Consider the following 18,055-nt stretch of genomic DNA (forward strand, 5'->3'; position numbering starts at 1 on the left):
GCCACTGGTCGGCGCTGTTCACCACTCAATGTGCAGACTGAGGCGCTGAGCGTTGATGTAGCGTGCTCGGCAGCAGCTTTTAAACATGAGATAAGATAAGATGAATCTGTAATGATCCCTTTGAGGAAGCTGGTCAGTTTTTGCATTATTATACATGCCGATCAAAGAGTAATTGGATGGATTTGAAAAATATCTTATTTGGGAGGGCAACTATTGTTATTTGTTAGTTATGGGATATAGCACGATAAAATATATTGCATCTGATGTCAACATATTGTCTATATGGTGCATGTAGCACTCTGTTAGATGTAAATCTATATATTTCAGGAATGGTCTATATGAAATATTTAATTAGGTTTAGTCCACCTGACTGCTAAAATAATTACCCACGATCTCAGTGCTAATCCTGAATTATTCTGTTTGATGGATTATTTCTCTTGGACCTGATTGAATCATTTGATTTCGTGCTGCCATTTTGGGGTCATTTGTCCCTGAAAAAGTTAATAGAATTACGCTGAGTATTGTTTTAATAGAATGCATAAATAAAGAATAATGAATACAGTCGTAATAATCGGCCAGTCCTACAGCAGGAGGCCTGTTTGGTAATGAGGTTTTGTCCCTCTAATTCATCCTTCCGAAAACGTCGATTGGCCACACGGCCAACACTTTAATTGCTCCCATTGATTGATAGTATAAAAACACAACAATGCAGCCACATAGCCCGGGTGGTTTCCCCCCTATAAGAAAGCTGGCGGAGTGAATTGGGTGTAGCTGTGTCTGTGTGCGCCTTGGCCAATGGAACCAGATCCTCCCTGCAGTGCGTAAGAGCGCGATTTAGGATTTAACCAAGTCTTTGCTGCGGGGCTGACTGCAGTCTTCACCAAGAGCCCGACGGCCCGAGAGCCTTTCAACAATGCCAGTGTAGTTTTCACACCACTTTGGAGTCCGACTGCCTCGCTTTATTTTTACTTTTTTCTTCTTTTTTATTTTTCTTTTTGCGAATTAAATAAAACACACCCACGCGTTCCTTCTCAAAGAATGACTGGAGTATTCGACCGGAGGATCCCGAGTGTGAAACCTGCAGACTTTCAGAGCTCCTTTCAACTCTCCACCATGCACCATCCGTCTCAGGAATCTCCCACTTTACCCGAGTCCACGGCCACGGATTCTGGCTACTACAGTCCCGCCGCTGGAGTCACTCACGGCTACTGCTCGCCCAGCTCCACCTCGTACGGGAAGCCGCTCAATGCCTACCAGTACCAGTACCCGGGCGTAAATGGATCCGCTGGAAATTACTCGACAAAATCCTACACTGATTACAGCTCGTACACGACCCCCGCCTACCACCAGTATGCTGGGACTTACAGCAGAGTGCAAGCTCAGCCGAGTCCACAAGGTACGGGCCGCAGATTCTTCCATTATAATAAAATCAGATTATAAGTGGATATCGCCTAAACTTGTGAAATAACCGAACTGTCAAATTTCCATCTATTTTACAATTTCTTTGCAGTTTTCCGGACTGTTCTGGATGAAAAACAAAAATGCGCAATTTGAAGCTAAATGAATAAATAAGGAATAAATGCTACTTATTTGTTTATTTCAAACCGCGGAATTCAGCGTGAAGTAAAATGAGAGCGTACGTGCTTTCCTTTTTTTTTTGCCAGCCTGGAATTAATTTGGCTAATGATTATAGGCGACAGCCCATTTCAAAATAAAAAAGATAGTCAAAATACAGGGCAGTTTGCAAAGAGCCACACATGCTTATTCTTTTTCGGATTATTTCCACAGAAAAGGAGATAAGCGAGCCCGAGGTGAGGATGGTGAACGGCAAGCCGAAGAAAGTGAGGAAACCCCGGACGATCTACTCCAGCTTCCAGCTGGCCGCCCTGCAGAGGCGGTTTCAGAACACGCAGTACCTGGCGCTGCCGGAGAGAGCCGAGCTGGCTGCCTCACTGGGACTCACGCAAACGCAGGTGGGATTTCACATCGAATTCATTCTCAGCTCGTGTTCTCGGTTTTACTCGTCTTCAGCGCTTCTGCGTTAAACATAATGAGCGTTTTGGCGAGCGTGGTGTCTGTGCGTCTTGACGCGCCGTGCCTCATCTGAGTCTTTTGTTTCTGAGCTTTTATGTGAGATATTAATGGTCCTGCCTTTCGCCCCTTTCCAGGTTAAAATCTGGTTCCAAAACAGGAGATCAAAATTGAAGAAGATCATGAAAAACGGCGAGCTTCCGCCGGAGCACAGCCCCAGCTCCAGCGACCCCATGGCGTGCAACTCTCCACAGTCCCCGGCCGTTTGGGACGCACAGGGCCCCTCCAGGCCGCACAGCCTACAGCCACAAAACATCAACACGACGGCTTCTAACTTTTTGGAAACGTCGGGGTCATGGTACACCTCCGCCGGCAGCTCCATGACCTCCCACCTGCAGACCCCCAACTCGATACAGCACTCGTTGGCTCTTGGAGCGGGGACGTTATATTGAAAACCCCTGTTGTTCATTTCAAATCTTTTTTCTTTTTTTTTTTTTTTTTTTTCCTTCTATGGGACTCGTGTTCAAATTTCAGAGGAATATGCAATGTATTTGATGACAGTCATAGAAGAAACGTGTAAAATGTGTAAATGTGTGCATGTAATTTATTGCATTTTGGAAGACTATTAAACGTTTAAATGGACAATGGAACTTTGAAACCTCCGGCCTCACTTGCAGTCTCTTGTTGTTTTAACCCTCAGTCATTTACACTGAAAATCACGACAAAGACTCACTCACATAAATAACGTGTGTGAGCCTCAGGTGACATTTCCACACCAGGTTGTAAATCACAGCAGCTCGGTGCTGTCGCAGCTTTGACTGTCGTAAATCTAATCCAAGTAGATTTTATTCGCCACATCACCCACAATGTAAATTTCTTATATGATTTTTTTTTCTATTTATTCTCAGACAAACTTAATATTCGTCTTGGAGATGAAAAAGATCCGATTCTTTGGGGAGAAACTCGCCTTTATTTTTCTTTGGGAGCCGCCTCAGTTGAGTCTACATTTGCGATGATGTGGAAGAAAAAGAACAGAGGTGCAAAATGTGCGCTTTTATTAAACAGACATTAAGCAAAAATGTGTTATTGTAAATACATTTCTGAGAAAACATGGCTACTGTAACACAGTAAGCCTTAACCCTCCTACCTACCATAAGAGTTTCGCGTAGGCTTGTACCTTTGTGCCTTGAACTGGATTGATTTGTCCTACATTATATAACTGTTTCTGCAGAATATCATTATAATAGGAAATCATAGTGGCTCATTCCTCTAACAATACATTTTACCCGGTCTGATTTATGGTGATATTACAGGATTTTCATCCCAGCATTGTTAGAATAATCCATATTTTTAAATGAACCCAAATTGTTAGAATAATACCAATATTTTACCACCTATTTTCCTCATATTTAATATTCTGAATCATTCTTATTCTTCTTATTCAGTCCACTACTGCATCTGATCACCACCAGAATGATCACCTTTATATTGTATTTTAGAGCCTGATTGAGCCTCTCAGACGGTCCCAGCTCGTCTGTAAGGAACATGCCTGCATCTCGCAGCAGACAGTCTGCAGTCGCTCTCGCTTTGTGTCCCCTACAATTAGCCGCTTTGAATGGCAGAGAGGAGGCGAGGGGGGCGGCACGGAGATCTGAGACAATCCGCATTCCTGTGGGGGTAGACCGGCTCCAGAGCTCTGCCACTCCCGGCCGCAGCCCACCTTCCGGGTAAAATAAAAACGGGGGGGAAAAAAGAAAGAAAAGAAAAATCCTCCACAATTTCACCATGTTATTAGCAGGCAGTAATACCCGCGCTGCCGCTGCAAAACCGCTAAACAAACCGCGCCACTGTGAGAAACACCGAGCATTTGAAAATTGATCTAATTGAATTTACCCGACCATAATGTACGAAACGACCAAGAGCGTTTTTACAAACAAACATGCTGCACGCTCCCCTCCTCTGTCTCACACACACACACACACACACACACACACACACACACACACACACACACACACACACACACACACACCGCTGCATCTGACCCACACACTGACCCATGCATGTCAGCATTTCCACCTGACACAGAATCCTCTTCCTCCTCCTGATTGCAGCCTGAATGCACTTCACACGCGCACACACACACATGCTGGGACGAAATGCTGCAGAAAACACACTTCTTCATCTAAAACACCACCGTGCCTGTTGTTGTTGTTGTTGTTGTTGTTGTTGTTGTTGTTGTTGTTTTCAGCCCTAATTTGTGATGTAGGCTAAACGATCGTCCCGTAATCACAATAGTGAGCAGGTCACTCGCGAAATTTGGGATTTTTCACATGGCACGTGTGCGCGCTCCACAACGCTCAGGCGCGCAACCTGTGCAACCTCGTGCACGGAAGCACACACGGGTCTTTATATTATCTCTCAAACACACACACACACACACACACACACACACACACACACACACCACTACCATCTCTCTCTCTCTCTCTCTCTCTCTCTCTCTCTCACACACACACACACACACACACACACACACACACACACACTAGTGGTGCCATTATATCGAGAGCCCCCGTTTATTTCCAACCGAACATTTTCCACTCAGCTAGTTTCCCCCCGTTTTGCAAATCGAGTCTAAATAATGACAGTTAGCTTTACTGGACAGCTTCAACTGTAACACTCCACAATAATTATTCTCCAGGATTAGGGCCTCCATTATCATAATCTGGACATTGACAATTACCTATAATTTGCAAAGATGCGCTTGGTTCTTGATTGCAGAGGGCTTTTTTTCAAGCTCGCCATCACTAAACAGTGACAGTAATAACAGCTAATTTTGCAGGCAATATATAAGAGCTTACCATGGTGTGCAAACACTTTCCCACCTGGATTTGCTTATTCACCAAGCAGCAGTCAAAGCGTGCAGCGCGTTTTGCTTAGTCTGTGTTAGGGAAGCGGAGAAAGGTAAGGATGTGTCTTCTACTTTCTGTCCTGCGGCTACTCCTGACCTTAGAGGAGACTGTGAGACTCTTGACTGAAAATTACTCTTCAGGAAGCTCTGAGCTTAATCGTTTAGTTGGGACTATATGATAGAAAAATGCGTGGAAAAACATGTTGCGTTTTCCTAAAATCTATTTTTTTATTTGCTGGAGAGCATCTTGATATTTGGATTTGGGGTGTCTCTATGAGGGCTTTGTTCACGTGTACAGTTAATGTGGTGATGTGTGAAATCTTGTCAGGTGCTTTTATATGAGAAGTCTGATGTATATAGAGCATCAGCTACTCTGACAGAGCTCACAGAGCAAGAAGTGACACATCCCTCCCTGCATCCCCCACCCCCATATCTGTCTCTCTGCACTTTACATCTATCTATCTATCTATCTATCTATCTATCTATCTATCTATCTATCTATCTATCTATCTATCCTCAGTCTCAAAGCCAGCTAATTTAGCTCATCAAAGCAAACATGATGAAACGTGTCAGTTCTCGGAGCTGAATAACACTAACTGTGTATTTATGAGCGTTGTTGATGTTTACTCGGCTGCTGCTTCGGGCTCCCTGCAGCCTGCAGATCAGGGTGCACATGGCCCAGGAGCCGCGCAGGCCCCCGTGTCTGTGGGGCCCAGGTAGGCTGAATGTGCGCCAGTGGGACATCCGCGACTTGACAGCTGCATGAAGCTTTTCAGCGTTGTAATTTCAGATAATATCCCGAGCGCTCACTCTTCTCAGCAATTTGTATATGAATAACCGAATAATTTTCCCTTTTGTTCCATCTGTGCTACCTCAAACCCAAATAAAGATGCCTTTTAGTATTAAAAGTGGTAGAAAATTACAGGTAATTATCTTTGACGGTAAAAACGCTGTAATCAGCGGGCTACATCAAAAATTACCCTAATTATGCCTGCATTTATGAGAATGGAAAAAAAAGCCTCACTTGGATAAAAACCCACAAATTGTCCCAAATATCTCCTTCATATTGAACGCCACTGCAGCTGGCTGCTTTGTTCAACATCGATCCCGTGGAGCTTGGCATTTAACGGCCTGCATTAGGACGGAGAGAAGGGAGAAAACATTTTGTCAATACTTCTAATAATTGAGGGTGAAATGACAAGATAAGCTGGACCTGGAGCAAATGTCTTTTCGAGGTGAATGTAGACAGCAGCGGGGCAGGGTAAGTTAATTTCCTCCGGTGTTGAGTGCATTTGATAAATCTATATACTGCAGCTTTCTTCACCAGCCACTGAGCGCTTTTGGATTTATTTAAAATGTTTACTCCGTTGAAATGAGCTTCTCACTGTGTCATTGGCTTACGTTCATGGTGTCTGTTTGAGGCTTGTGCGCACCAGGGTGACGGGAAATAGGCCTGTTATGGTGTGATGTTGGCCCAATACGAGCCACAAAAATGGGCCTGTATTAAAATGTTGTTTTTTTGTTGTTTTTTTTTTTAAATCATGCAACAGCAGGCATCTGTTTTGAGTCACGGTTTACTCAATCTGACAAAACATAAAAAGTGTATGTACAACTAAAATCGCAGATTATATTTACAGACAGACAATTTGCTTGGTTTTGCATGTTGGAGAAAAAAAAAAAAAAAAAAAAAAAAGAGCAGTCAGGAGTCCACCATGGCTAAAGGTTCAGGGCGCCAGGAGTGTGTGAGCAGTCTTTGCCCCAAAGTGGCGAAAATGTCACTGATAATATTTGGTATTCTGACGTTCAGATGTTGACATGAATGAAAGCATAACAGATATGTATGCGAGCCCACTGAACAGCCATGTACGCTGAGGGAAAAAAAAAAAAAAAAAAAAAAGGTTAGTTCCCTTGTTTGTGTCATCACACCGAGGCTTGGCTGCCGATTTTATCCTCCAGGAGAGGAGCAGCGGAAGGTTTTTTTTTTCCCTCCTCTCCAGCATCCAGTCTCTGCGCTGACACAAATTGTAGGCTACGTTGGAAACTGCATGGCGGAGATCCGGAGGCCTCCAGACAGCCCGCTGACCTTCTTGCCTCGTCAGTCTATCTCTGCATCGAATCTTGGTGTGGGGAGGAATACCAGTGAGAGTAGCCGGCCATGTAGCTGTTGGCCGGCATGTTTACTCCTTTGGAAGAGGCCGAGACGTCCCATATCGGAGGGATGGTCGGGGAGCGCGGGGACAGGGACATGGAGCCCGGGATCTGGTCGGTCTCGTGTGGGTTGCCGCCTTGCTTCAGCAGCTTCTTGAACTTTGACCTCTTGTTCTGGAACCAGATCTTTACCTGCGGGGGGGAGAGGACGAGAAGGGTGCATGACAAATTAGTAAAGCACGTGTGGATGAAGAGTTTGTGAGGAGCCTGTGCAGCTTCTGCAAAAACGTTTAATGCTAGAAGGATCATTAGGAAAACATAGACCTTGATGATAATAATAATAATAATAACAACAACAACAATAATATCTTTATAATAATTAAATGCAGGATGATTTCCAGGAGTCAATGTAAGAATCCAGAGTGTAGATTCCTCCTCATACCTGGGTTTGTGTCAGTCCTAGAGAGGCGGCCAGCTCGGCGCGCTCCGGTAAAGCGAGGTACTGTGTTTGCTGGAAACGGTGGTTCAGTGCTTGCAGCTGCAAACTGGAATAAATTGTCCGAGGTTTGCGAATCTTCTTGCCTTTCCCATTAAAACGAATTTCCCCGTTTTCAATCACCGTCGTTTTCTGCTGCTCTGCAACAAAAACAATCAATGTTATTATGCAAAACCACAGCCCGCATATCTTCATTTCCGTGCGTGGAGACACAAGCGGCGTGAGAAGGGCTGAAACGCGCCGTGGAGGGTGGAGATAAATTCAGAGGCGCGCCGAGTGAAACCGTCTAAAAGCGGAAAATTCAGCCTGATAAACGCTGACATCTCACATTGCCTCCAAGCGCCGTGGCAGCCACAATCCTCATACGCTGTCATATTTAGGATATTGCTGGTAATGACATGTCAATTAAATGCTAATTACAACATTCAAGGCGTGCGGGCTGCCTAATTTTCACGAGTAGTTGGTGAGGATTGCACGGTCGTGATGATCACACCCCGGGCTTTAAAACAGGTTTTGTGGGGACGGAGGAGAGTGCTAAACGGGACGGCAAAACAGGCTGAGAGGGGATCTCGCATTATCCGGTGCCATTTACGCACGATTTTCCTCGGTGCGATCGCCCACCTACGCTTGAAAGATCATTTGTACGAATCTGGAGTGGCCGCGCGGTGACTTGGGCATGACACCGACACTGGCAGGGGGAAAGGTTCGATCCCCACCGTGGGCCACCCTTATTAAAATAAGCGCTAATGGCACCGTCGGGCGCCGGGGATGGACACACATGACGCGGTGCATTTTCCACTTGGCTGTCGAAAAGGGGGTCTCTTACCTGTGCCGTCTAACCTTGTCTGTCCTCCCGTGTTGTTGTGATAGGATGGCAGGTACGGGCTGTGGTGCGGATGGCTCACGTAAGGGTAGGGTAACGACCTGTTGTAGGTGTTGGTCCCGGTGTACGGGGAGTTGTCGTGCTGGTGGTGAGCGTGTGAGCCGGAGTGGAGACAGTGCAGCGGGTAGTGGCCGCTGGCCATCGACGGGGAGCTCTGCTGTGAGTGCGACTGCTGCCCAAACTCCATGAAAGCAGACTTGGACGAGTCCTGAGCCTCCAGACCGTCAGCCATCGTAGTCATGGTCATCATCGAATTTTCTGCCTTGAGAGCACTCACCCCCCTCTCTCTCTCAAGACCAAATCGGTTTTCTCTCTCTCGCTGTGCTGTTGTCTCTCTCCCCTCTCCACCGCGAACAGATATTGTCCTATTAACACCCGAATTTTCCAGAGGCGTCTTTATTTCCCCCCCTTGTCCTGTGATATTCTCACTCAACGTGGCGGAAGGATAGGCATAAGTTAAGGGAGAGATTTTTAGGTGGATTCTGTTAAAATTGAGCCCTCGCTTCCAGACTTGATGCAGACACTACAAGTAAAATGGTTTGTCTCCAAAGGGCAGCGCCTCCCGATTGGTCATCCAACCCAACGTCATCAGTGCTCTGCGCTTCACGGAGACTTGAGCTGGAGTTAACCCACCTTACCAGCTCCCACCGCAACTATGGGGGAAATAATATATGGTGGGAAAGACGCATAATTCCTACAGACAAGCTTCACACGCAAAATCAGCTCTTTTGGAATCGCCGAGTCGATTTTGTTTTTCACCCAAACCCCCAAATTACGCACGACGCGCACCATATAGTGCGCACTTTGATTTAGCCTGATGAGCCAGGAGTCTATATGTGCCTTTTTTTCTCTCAGCTTTTAACTCCTCCTCTCCACAGGCATTAATTACTTATAGAAAAGCATCACACAAACATCCCTTTAAAGCCTATTTAAGGCGAAATTGATTTTCCAAACCAAATCCCACTAAATTATTTACAAGATAGGGAAAACAGCCACCTTCACAGGTCACATATGGTTTACAAGTATTACATTTTATTTTAGATCGAATTTATAAACATGTGCAAATGAGGGGAATAATCCCAGCTGTATTATATTTGCATTTAAAGATTTTTTGCTAAAGATTATACTTGTTTATACTTGAGAAGTCATCTGTTTCATGTCAAGGAAACTCCTGAAACAGGTGGAACAGCCTTGGAAATAAGTGAGAATGGGCCCACAACTCCACGGTTTTTTTTGTTTTTGTTTTTTTTTTTAAATCTAGAAATTGGAACTTTTGCGTTCATTTTTTCACAAACTGATAATTAAAAAAACTTCTTTTTTTTTTTTGCAGTGCAGTATTTTGCTTTGATGTCGCCTAATGAGCAGCCCCTCTTGAAGCCCCCCCTCCGCCCTGCAAGTAATATATATTGTAACTGTTCGTTTCTCCAGGGGCTACTGACCATATGATTAAGGATCTTCAGACAATTCAAACTACAGCACATGTGACACATCAAATAACAATACGCCTGAGGTACAATAGGTTATTTTGCAGATAGAAGGGTGGATACCGACATAAACTGACAGTGTCTTTTATCCCTGTTGTAATATGAGGCCTGATAGGGTCCTCAATATATGTAAATTATACAGTTTGCCTCTGAGGGCTGCGATGTTCGATTCGCAAATAAGAATAAAATTTTATTTTCGCTAATATTAACGCAATAGGTATTCAAATCATGTTTTGCACCGCTTTCACCAATTTTTTCCCGCAGCATTCAGCGAGTTCACCCAAAAAAAAAAAAAAAAAAAAAAAAAAGGAGATGAAAAATAATTATGGTTGCAATCAAGTTACTACGAAAACCTATTTGATTAGCGGCCACACTTTACTCAAATTGCAGCTATAAAATTAAGAACAATTCGCCTGTAATGATTATGGACTGGATTTATTTTGGGAGGGTGGAATAAAAGTGGATATAGCATAAATTATCCCCTAATTATACGCCAGTGTCGCCTCAATTATCCTCTTATCAAAAATGGTTGCCTAAATGCAGCGTTTAGTTTCAATTTTCTCCTTTTCTGTAACAAGAACTTGGTACCTTGCTATTATCGCCAGCTACGGTTGTTATTTACTTTGTGGGATTTAAAAGTGCACAACCCAGCCGGATAATCATTTTACAGCAGCGGACCAAGAGAGGAGCACTGAGGCTGGGATGTGAGCCGCAAGACGTCCAGACGGATTGGTTTTATTCTTCCACACTGCTTGATTCATTTAACGTTTGTGTTTTTTTTTAAACCAGATTTCTTCTTTTGCCGTCTGGGAGGCTGCAGGTAAGAGCTTCTTTTGAATGCTCTTTTGTGTTCACTGACACCGATGAATGATTTTTATTGCCTCTGATAAATCTGAGTTTTACGCACGCAGTAGTGTGGCCGCGCAGACCTTGCAGGAGTCAGCACACCTTGGTCACCCCTCAGTGATCTAACATAGTGGCCAATTCCCCTGCCCGTGTTCCACTTGGACACGCAGAGGAGAAACCAGATCCTATACCTTTTCTAATCGCCTCTGAGTGCCACTACAAAGACATACATGCTCTGCAGCGATGCCGGTTGCTTCCCCGCAGGCTGAAGTCTCCGGGCTATTGGATGAGACGTCTTCAGTCTTTTGCAGCATCATCTGTATGCCACCGCAGGATTATTAAGTTGCGGGATAACAGTGCGGGCGATGTCAAAGCCTTGGCGTCCCGCAGGAGTGTTGGGAGGCTTTTCTAGGCACACTGAGATTAAGTGAAGTGGTGAAAGAGCGGATTTGTTTGACTAGAGAGAGCATGACATACTCGACCTTGGTGCTTTTGAAATGTTTAAGACATAGCCTGCTGCATGCATGCTGACAACCGCGTCTGATTGCATGAAGAAACCACCGGCCTGTGCAGGATGTTATCAGTGGACAGAATTTCTAAACGACCATTTGGTTTCAATTCAAATCAGTTTGCGTTTGCGTAAAATGTTTTTAACATTTAGAAAATGAGCCACCGCGCCCCCAACGCGTGCTTCACCTGCTGCATCCTGCCTCCCTGTTGTACTCTGCCCCATTAGGAGTTCACAGCCTTATTCTGGAGAGAAATTATTTAATATTTCACTTCGTCAAAATGTCAATCACAAAATGAACAGCGTTCAGCTGCAAATCTAGAAATCACTTTGTCCCTAAGTAGATGATTGACCTTCAGTACAATCAATGGCCGCGGTGGTTTAACAGAAGTGGTCTTTATTTCCAGCTGTCTTATAAACGCTGATGAATGACTCTCTAAAATCACTCCAGGCCTGGGATTTCCCTGACATCCACTGTCTGATACATGAAAACTGAGAATATTTTACATCGCCATTGTAACTTTAACCTGGCCTTCTTTTATGGTTAACAGTCACTGTCAGCTTAAATAGGCTACAATTGGTAATATTAGTGCACATCTAAGGTCCCTTACGCACACATAACAGATTTATGCACGAATTGTCACCAGTTAAAAAAAAAAAAAGCAAAATAGAATGGGTTCCCTGTCTCCTCCTCTCTCTGCCTGTGTGTCACTGGCTGTTTAAACACCGCACGTCTTTTCTTGTCTATCTGGCCACATGCGTTAATCATATCTGAGCGTTAACGCGGAGCTCCAGAAAGACGCAGGTCATAATTGCAGCGAGTGGCTGGGCGTTTGCGGTCGGTCCCTCTAACAGCTATTGACTGGCTCGCATGGAAAGCCACCTCCTTGGCTGCTCTGGGACCCGGGCGGTTGGGGACACTGAGGCTTGTCAGTGCAGAAAGAACCCGGGAGGCACTTAAGAAACACGTCTCCCTTCTCCACAACTCAAAGCCACTGGCGCTGCACAGACAGGCAGGCGTCGACGGCTCTCCATCTCTGCCGCGTGAAGGGCGGGAAGTGGCGAGGGAAATCGCAGATGGATGCTACGCACAGCTGTCAGTGTAACACGGTTCATTGTAACTACATTCAGAGGGAGCACCCCCGCCTTACACACACGCACGCACACACACCAAAACGATCACCGATCAGCCTTTAATGCTCCAGTCGAATTCATCCGTGCCCAAATGGTGGCGCGCCGCTTTTACGCACACAAATTGCGCACGGCGTACTAATGCAAACCCACTTATGCAAAGCTTTGATGTGTTTTGTAAAAGCGTGCAACTACACCAAGAAAAATGAGTGCGGTTTTGCCATAAAGAAAACCACGCGCTCCCAGGCAGACGACTGTTTACAATAAGTTCAGCATCATAAATTAGGATTGCATTATCTCTCGACTAAATAGCAAAATTGGCATATGCATGGCCCCAGGTGCAGGCGAGGGCCTTCAGATGGACCCGGTGTAGCGTGATGGTAGTGGAGCTAAATGACCACAAATAAGCAGAAGGCCTGCACCGCTGAGTCCCCACAGCCTCTCATAGACTAATGGATTTAATTTGACACGGCTGAAGCTGCACTGGTCCCACTCAGGGCCCGTGTCTTAATTAAGACTGCTTGTTTCTCTTGTCGCCTTCTCGCTGCATATCCAGCTCCACCTGAGTGATGGCTTTGCTCAGCACCAGGCCCATGTTTCCTTTATTTTGTCGTTTGTTTCTGCAATTGCGAAAAGAAACTAAGGCCAATAAACCAGAAATTCAGTCTGTCAGTGTAGAATATGAGTGAAAATAGGAGAAAGATATGGAAACGGCGAGGATGTCCTTAAATTTCTGGCCACATTATCAATATTATTAAGATCTAGATGGAGAAATAGCTAAGTAAGGATGCTTAAGGGTTTTAGGACACACTTGTTGTCATCTATTGGCAGTTTAAAGCTCATAATATCTGCACTACTCATTTTGATTTACCGTATTTCAGCTGGTTGCGCTCAGGACATGGCTAGTCTGTGCTCATGGATACCAAGTCAATAACAAAGGAGTTACATCCAAAAGTTGATCTGAATTTTATGTTGGTGACAAATAAGACTAGTGAGTGCCGGGGCGTGCATTGGTCCCCCTTTTTTTGTCCTCTCTCGACTTAATACGCGACATTATTAGGTCTGACAGCACAGTGGTCGGTCTTGAAGGAGAGGATTTGGTCGATAGATGACAGACAGGAAGGCCAGCAATCATGGGCTCTTTTTTTATCAGAATGTACTGTTCGATGCCGTTTATCCCTGATGATAGAAAATTGCTCTGTTGCCAGGACGCTGCCGCTGAAATAGAGGGCAGGAGCAACATTTCCATTTTCCAGTTTGAAAGCCATTGAAATGAATTAGTAAAAATGGAAAAAAAAAAAAAAAAAAAAAAAGAGGAGAAATGAGAAAGAATCCCCTGGTAAACAAAGGGGAGCAAACAAAGATACCATTTTCTTTTGCCGAGAATCCACCCTCCTCATTTCCCGTTTTCTTTTTTCTTTTTCTTTTTTTTCTCTCGTCTTTTTGGTCCTGCACCAGCAGCAGAGTGAGAGGGTTTTTACTTCAACAGTTGCAAATCACATGCTTGGCTTCTAATGTAGTCCGAGGCCCGGGCCTACTTCAAAGACAATAATTTATTTCCCAACCTCCTGGAATAATTAGAGCGCCTTTTCATCTGTCGTGACACACAGACACAGAGAGAGAGAGAGAGGGAGAGAGAGAGGGAGGAAGAGATTAAGAAAGAATGTTTGACAACGAGGAGCATTATGCAAACTCCTGAAATATTTAACCATTAAGCAAATGAACAGTAACCTGTCACAGTGGGGGGAAAAAGATGGATACTGAGGGACGAAATCTGGTTTTATCAGAATTTAGGGAACCTGTGGTGTAAAAGGTTGAGCGTCTGGACTTCATCATATAGAGTACATAACATTAAGCATTGCACGGTCGTTGCTTTTAATATTTGTTACCCTCAAGCATTTTGCGCCTCAATATTATTATTATTATTATTATTGTTATTAGTATTAGTAGTGTTAATGTTTATGTTGTTGCTTCTTCTGCTGTCATCGTCATAATCATCACATCAGCGGTTGACGTGTTTAAATCTAGTTTTTGTTTTTATGTTGCGCGCAATTTTTCCAAACAATTCCTTCAAAACGCTAACATTTATGACCATATTAAAAAAAAAAAAAAAAACTGAACACAAAATGATTGTAGGAGGCTTAAAAAAACAAGCACGATCGAGGATGGAGGATATTCAGAGGCCTCTAGCAGGGAGTTTTTGTTGTTGTTTTTTAAAGGAATATAATTAAATGTAATCTGGGGATTATTTACCAGTGACGCAGACAGATCCTGCGGCGAGGCCATCGTCAGTGGAAGGATACTAAATGGCCCATCATAACTGTATCAGTCCTTGCAGGAGCCAGGCTGAAGCAGTGGTAACGTTATTATAAGAACACTGTCGTATTTCGTTTGGGAATTACTGGTAATTAAAACGGCTGGATTCTTAATGAGGTTTGGTATCTGTTGAGGGAACCAATTCTAATCTCGGTTACAAGTGCGAGGCATGAAAGAATATTTTTAGGAATATTTGAGAAATAAAAGACACTCAGTTGGCCTACACCATTCTTTGTTTCACACCACATGTATCCTGAAAAATGACGGACAAACATAACACACTTTCACTGTAAATCGAGTTATATGCTTTGTAAGGCCATCATAGACTAATGTGGACACATTTTTATGCATACATACACACATGCAACCAGATGAACCTCACAAAAGAGAAATAATAAACACAGAGAAAGAGTGCTAAACTCTGCACGAAGTGCTTTAAAACGCCACTATACAGAAAATATAGACTCCTACGGACACGAAAGTTTGATCTTATAAGGATTCAATGCAACAAACTGTAAAAATACTAAAAAGAACCATTGGTGGGAATATTTTGTAGATGCATTTCTCACAAGAAAACACCTCCACACATGCATGCACTCCTCCCTGCACACAAAACGAACAACAAAAATAGTGTGTGTGCTCCGACAGGAAAGTCCTGGCTCTCATATAGGCATGAATGCCCCACTGGAGGAAGTGCAGCACACAATAGCCAACACTGACTGCAAAATAAAAGAGCCTGAAATTTAAGAGCATGGTGTGTGAACTGAAGTGGAAAGAAAGTGAAGAGAAAAGGAGTCACACCTGGTGAAATATGGTGTGGTGGGCGAGCGCGTCTCGTTCTCAGGAGCTGTGGCTTGTAGGAGTTTGTCAGGTGATTGCTGTGGACCTTTGTCTGCTGCACCTTAAGACACTCCTACCTGAAACTGCATTTCAGATCAGGCTGGGTTTTGGTTTGGTCTTGTGCTCTGCCCTCTTAGGTCATCGTGCACACAGACGGTTTGACTAACCGAGTAAGTGATGTGTGGTGTTTGTGCAAAAACCCACATTTTCACCAACACAAGGCCTGCAGTGCAAAGTTCAAATTTTGAGTCTCTGCATTCATCTCTGGTCATTTTGCATAGAAGAAAAGTAAAAAATATTTTTCTCCGGCTGACAAATGTCAAGTGCAAAGACTTGTTATGATCTCTTTTGAGAAATGTCTCCCCTTTAAGAATACATCAGATCACACTGCTAAATGTTTTATTAGTTCCACAATTTTAATTCTACCATGCAAAATAATATCAAAGCACTTACAGAATTTATAGAAAACACGTTTTACATATATATTAACATATACCTTGCACTAAAAAGCTATTAAATAACATGATTTTTTCCCTTACAGCTCTTACCTGCATCATCATCACCATCATTGGTATTATGACTTTTATTATAGCTGCCTCTTGATGTTTATTTTAGGGCTTCTGTTGTTGCTGTCATCATAATCATCATCATCATTACATTCATCACATCCCCAGTTGGTTTAAAGCGTTCAGCTCTCGTATTTGCTATTATACTGCAGCTCATCTTTAAAACAATCTCATAAAAAGACCAAAATGTAGAAAAGGAAAAATGAAATACTAGGACAACGAATAATGTCAGAAAGCTGAGCACGACACAGACATATTTAAAATCCCTTAACGTCACAGGATTATAAAAGCTATTATATAAGAACAGATAAGAACTGCACTGTGAGTAGCATATAATGCAGAGGAAGGGCTGTAAGATGATGTCTGTGGTGTAAAAAAAAAAACAGATAATAAAATGATCATCCTTCTTTCAAATGGTCAGAAAACCTCTTCAGCATTCTTGGAGAAAACAATGGCAGCAAAAGAAAAATAATAATAAATCTCATCAGGTCAATGGTCTTTCCACAATTAGTGACCTAAATTAAAAATGCTGCGTCTCTGAATCAAACCATACTTCACTCAGGCCTTAAGACTTAAAACATGAAATTTCGAACAAGAATCATACAAACTGCTGTGAAACACTTGTAAGCAGGGCAGTCCGGGGTCCTCTGAGTTAACACACCACAGATCACAGATCAGCTTAATGATTTGGCCAAAAGATCATGTCTATAGCCAGCCTCATAATATCATAGTTATTAATTCATTGCCTGGAAAACCCTCAGAGCCTTTATTTTCATTTACTCTGAACTGTCAGATTCGAGTGGAGAGATTTTTAGGACTTTGTCCATTTTGGTGAAGTGAAGGCAGCCAATTATTGTCATCATTGCCCTTGAAAATGCATTACGCCTCACCTGAGGGCTCACTCAATCAAAGAGACTGAAGGGGCGATTAACAGATGACTTCTGACCTTAATCCATCGCAAAATCACCCAAAAGAGCCAGACGGCAGGCAACATTTCTCAGTTTCACGCTGCAAACTTTCTTACTGCTGACATCTAACCTTGGCCATCATAATGGCATTTCTGGGTTCGGGCCCTCAGACACTGTGTTTCGTTGCTATTTTCTGAAAATGGATTTTTGAGTGAATCAAACATGAAAAATGTGTCAATTTCATGATTTAATTGGTAACACTGTACTTGAAGTCCCCCTGCTTAGCATTTATTAGCACTATTTGATCAATGGTTTATAACACTATAGTTGTAAGCAGATATAAGGACATTTTAAGTGTTAATTAATGTTGAGTGTTTGCCAACAATTGCAACCTGTGAAGACATATTTTACATCATTACAGCTGTGTTTTACTGTATTTTCATTCATTATGTGTTTATACAGCAGCCACTTATGAGTGTTGAAATGCTAACATAAAGTAAAGTGTTATTGTTTAAGCTTGAGATTATTTACTATGAGCTTGATTAAAGAAAAGTGAAATAAGTGAAATATGATGTGTCAAAAAAACAAACAAACAAACAAGAAATCAGCGAAAGGTGAAATTGATTTTTTTTTCTTTTTTTTTAGAAAATGCATATAAATAACTTTTCTCTCTCTCTCTCTCTCTCTCTCTCTCTCTCTCTTTGTCTCCCCATTTCCCCCTCTCCAATATCTCTCCCTGGCTTTTCCATCACGCCCACCTTCCCTTCTCATGCCCCCCTCCACCCACCCCACTCTTGCATGTCCAGCCACTGGTCTCCATCTCTCCTCCATCCAGTCCCCCTTCTGTCCTCTCCATACTCCTCTTCATACCCACTCTACCACTCTCTTCCTCTCCCCTCAACCTCGCTCCCTCTCCCTAACCCCACATCTCTCTCTCTCTCTCTCTCTCTCTCTCCCCCTTTTCTTTCACCCACCCCCCTCTAT

The 18,055-nt window shown here is 43.4% G+C and overlaps 2 protein-coding genes across 2 annotated transcripts; one reads left to right on the top strand and one right to left on the bottom strand.

Annotated features, from left to right (window-relative positions):
• The first annotated feature begins 723 nt into the window (after positions 1–723).
• dlx5a (distal-less homeobox 5a) lies at positions 724–2,685 on the top strand. The gene is made up of 3 exons (XM_076754798.1): positions 724–1,396; positions 1,789–1,973; positions 2,169–2,685. Exons 1-3 carry the CDS (start codon positions 1,039–1,041, stop codon positions 2,481–2,483), a joined length of 858 nt encoding a protein of 285 aa, XP_076610913.1. The 5' UTR covers positions 724–1,038; the 3' UTR covers positions 2,484–2,685.
• Positions 2,686–6,454: 3,769 nt separating this feature from the next.
• dlx6a (distal-less homeobox 6a) lies at positions 6,455–9,504 on the bottom strand. Its single transcript, XM_076755126.1, has 3 exons — positions 8,416–9,504; positions 7,536–7,729; positions 6,455–7,285 (listed from the first exon to the last, which is right to left on the bottom strand). Exons 1-3 carry the CDS (start codon positions 8,720–8,722, stop codon positions 7,046–7,048), a joined length of 741 nt encoding a protein of 246 aa, XP_076611241.1. The 5' UTR covers positions 8,723–9,504; the 3' UTR covers positions 6,455–7,045.
• Positions 9,505–18,055: the final 8,551 nt, after the last annotated feature.

Source organism: Chaetodon auriga, chromosome 17 (genome assembly GCF_051107435.1).
Source record: "Chaetodon auriga isolate fChaAug3 chromosome 17, fChaAug3.hap1, whole genome shotgun sequence".
Classification (NCBI taxonomy): domain Eukaryota; kingdom Metazoa; phylum Chordata; class Actinopteri; order Chaetodontiformes; family Chaetodontidae; genus Chaetodon; species Chaetodon auriga.

Excerpts from the sequence above, each read along its gene's own strand:
- dlx6a (XM_076755126.1), bottom strand. The coding sequence starts at position 8,722 with ATGATGACCATGACTACGATGGCTGACGGTCTGGAGGCTCAGGACTCG. Across the intron at positions 7,730-8,415 it reads GACAAGGTTAGACGGCACAG|AGCAGCAGAAAACGACGGTG; the intron begins GTAAGAGACCCC and ends TTTTTGTTGCAG. Across the intron at positions 7,286-7,535 it reads TAGGACTGACACAAACCCAG|GTAAAGATCTGGTTCCAGAA; the intron begins GTATGAGGAGGA and ends TCCCCCCCGCAG.
- dlx5a (XM_076754798.1), top strand. The coding sequence starts at position 1,039 with ATGACTGGAGTATTCGACCGGAGGATCCCGAGTGTGAAACCTGCAGAC. Across the intron at positions 1,397-1,788 it reads AGCTCAGCCGAGTCCACAAG|AAAAGGAGATAAGCGAGCCC; the intron begins GTACGGGCCGCA and ends TTATTTCCACAG. Across the intron at positions 1,974-2,168 it reads TGGGACTCACGCAAACGCAG|GTTAAAATCTGGTTCCAAAA; the intron begins GTGGGATTTCAC and ends GCCCCTTTCCAG.